This window comes from Castanea sativa, chromosome 8 (genome assembly GCF_040712315.1).
Source record: "Castanea sativa cultivar Marrone di Chiusa Pesio chromosome 8, ASM4071231v1".
Taxonomy (NCBI): Eukaryota; Viridiplantae; Streptophyta; class Magnoliopsida; order Fagales; family Fagaceae; genus Castanea; species Castanea sativa.
In genome coordinates, this window is record NC_134020.1 from 23,776,102 (window position 1) to 23,777,384 (window position 1,283).

At 40.5% G+C, this 1,283-nt stretch overlaps 1 protein-coding gene across 1 annotated transcript; it reads left to right on the forward strand.

Moving 5' to 3' along the window:
• The first annotated feature begins 488 nt into the window (after positions 1–488).
• On the forward strand, positions 489–908 carry LOC142606048 (uncharacterized protein At4g02000-like). Its single transcript, XM_075777457.1, has one exon. The coding sequence runs from the start codon at positions 489–491 to the stop codon at positions 906–908; it is 420 nt and encodes a 139-aa protein (XP_075633572.1).
• The last annotated feature ends 375 nt before the right edge of the window (positions 909–1,283 follow it).

A 1,283-nucleotide genomic window follows, 5' to 3' on the forward strand; every position in this document is an offset into this window, starting at 1 on the left:
GTCTTTACTAACAAATTCTCCATTTACAATCAACCCAATCATCATTAGTGTACTAGGATTGTGTAGCTCTCCTCTTGGTAGGAGTTCTCTCTCTCTCTCTCTCTCTCTCTCTCTCTCTCTCTCTCTCTCTCTCTCTCTTGTTTTCTTAACTAGTCCCTCCCTCCTTTAGGGATTTCTCTAAGGGCTTGAATTTTTTCCTTTTCGTTTCAACACTCTCATAATAGTGGAAGAAGTGATTGATGGCTTAGGGAACATGAAGTTGATAGCAGAAGAGGAAGAAGTCATTGCAATATCGGATGAGGGTCGTCTGCATGATATTGAAAGCTGCAATTTAAGTCTGATTGGTAAATTCTTGACTTGCAAAGCTTTTAACAAGTGGGTAGCCATGAGTAAAATTTTAGACTGACTTTGATTTGAATCGAGTGTTGAAAGGTGGACCTTGGAGTTTTGATAATTAATTTCTCAAGCTCAAGAGATGGCATAAAGGGATGACTGTGAGCAATGTGAATCTAGATTGCGCTTCCCTATGGATCCAGATTTGGGGGGCTCCATTCGATATGGTCACACCTCAAATAGCAATTGAAGTCGGAAGTTTGTTGGGGATTGTGGAAGATGTTGAGAGGTGTAAAAGACAAGATACTCCGAATTACTTCATGAGGGTTCGAGTTGCTTTGTCCATATCAAAACCTCTAAGATGTGGAGGATTTATTGTGGATTTAGATGGCGAACATACATGGGTGAACTTTAAATATGAGAGATTTCCTATATTCTGCCATTTTTGTAAACAACTGGGGCATGACTTAAATCATTGTGCTTACTTTGTAGCTAAAAAAAATGGTGGGGTTGTTGATTTTCAATACAGAGATTGGCTGAGAGCATGTAGTGGCCACCAAAGATCACCACCATGAGATGGCTTTGCAAATCCAAACCACCATTTAGGGATGGCCGAGAATTAAGGAGAGGATATCTCTCACCGAGATGATCAAGCTGAAAATCATGGGATAGACACAAGAGTCCAACAGAATTGCCCCGAGGATAAAGGTGTTCAGGATGTTAATGATGTAAATTTTATCCCTAAAATCGTGGATGAAGTTGCTGATAACTCAAATTCAAACTCTACAACCTTACTAGATTCACACGGTAATGGATAGAGTGGGCCGAAACTACCTAAGCCTAAGGCTACTTGGACCAGAATCATGAGGATGGATTATGGGCTAGGAGATATTATAAGGGCAGTTAAGGGTCCATTGCTAGGAAAGAGAGGCAGTACACAACGTCAAAAA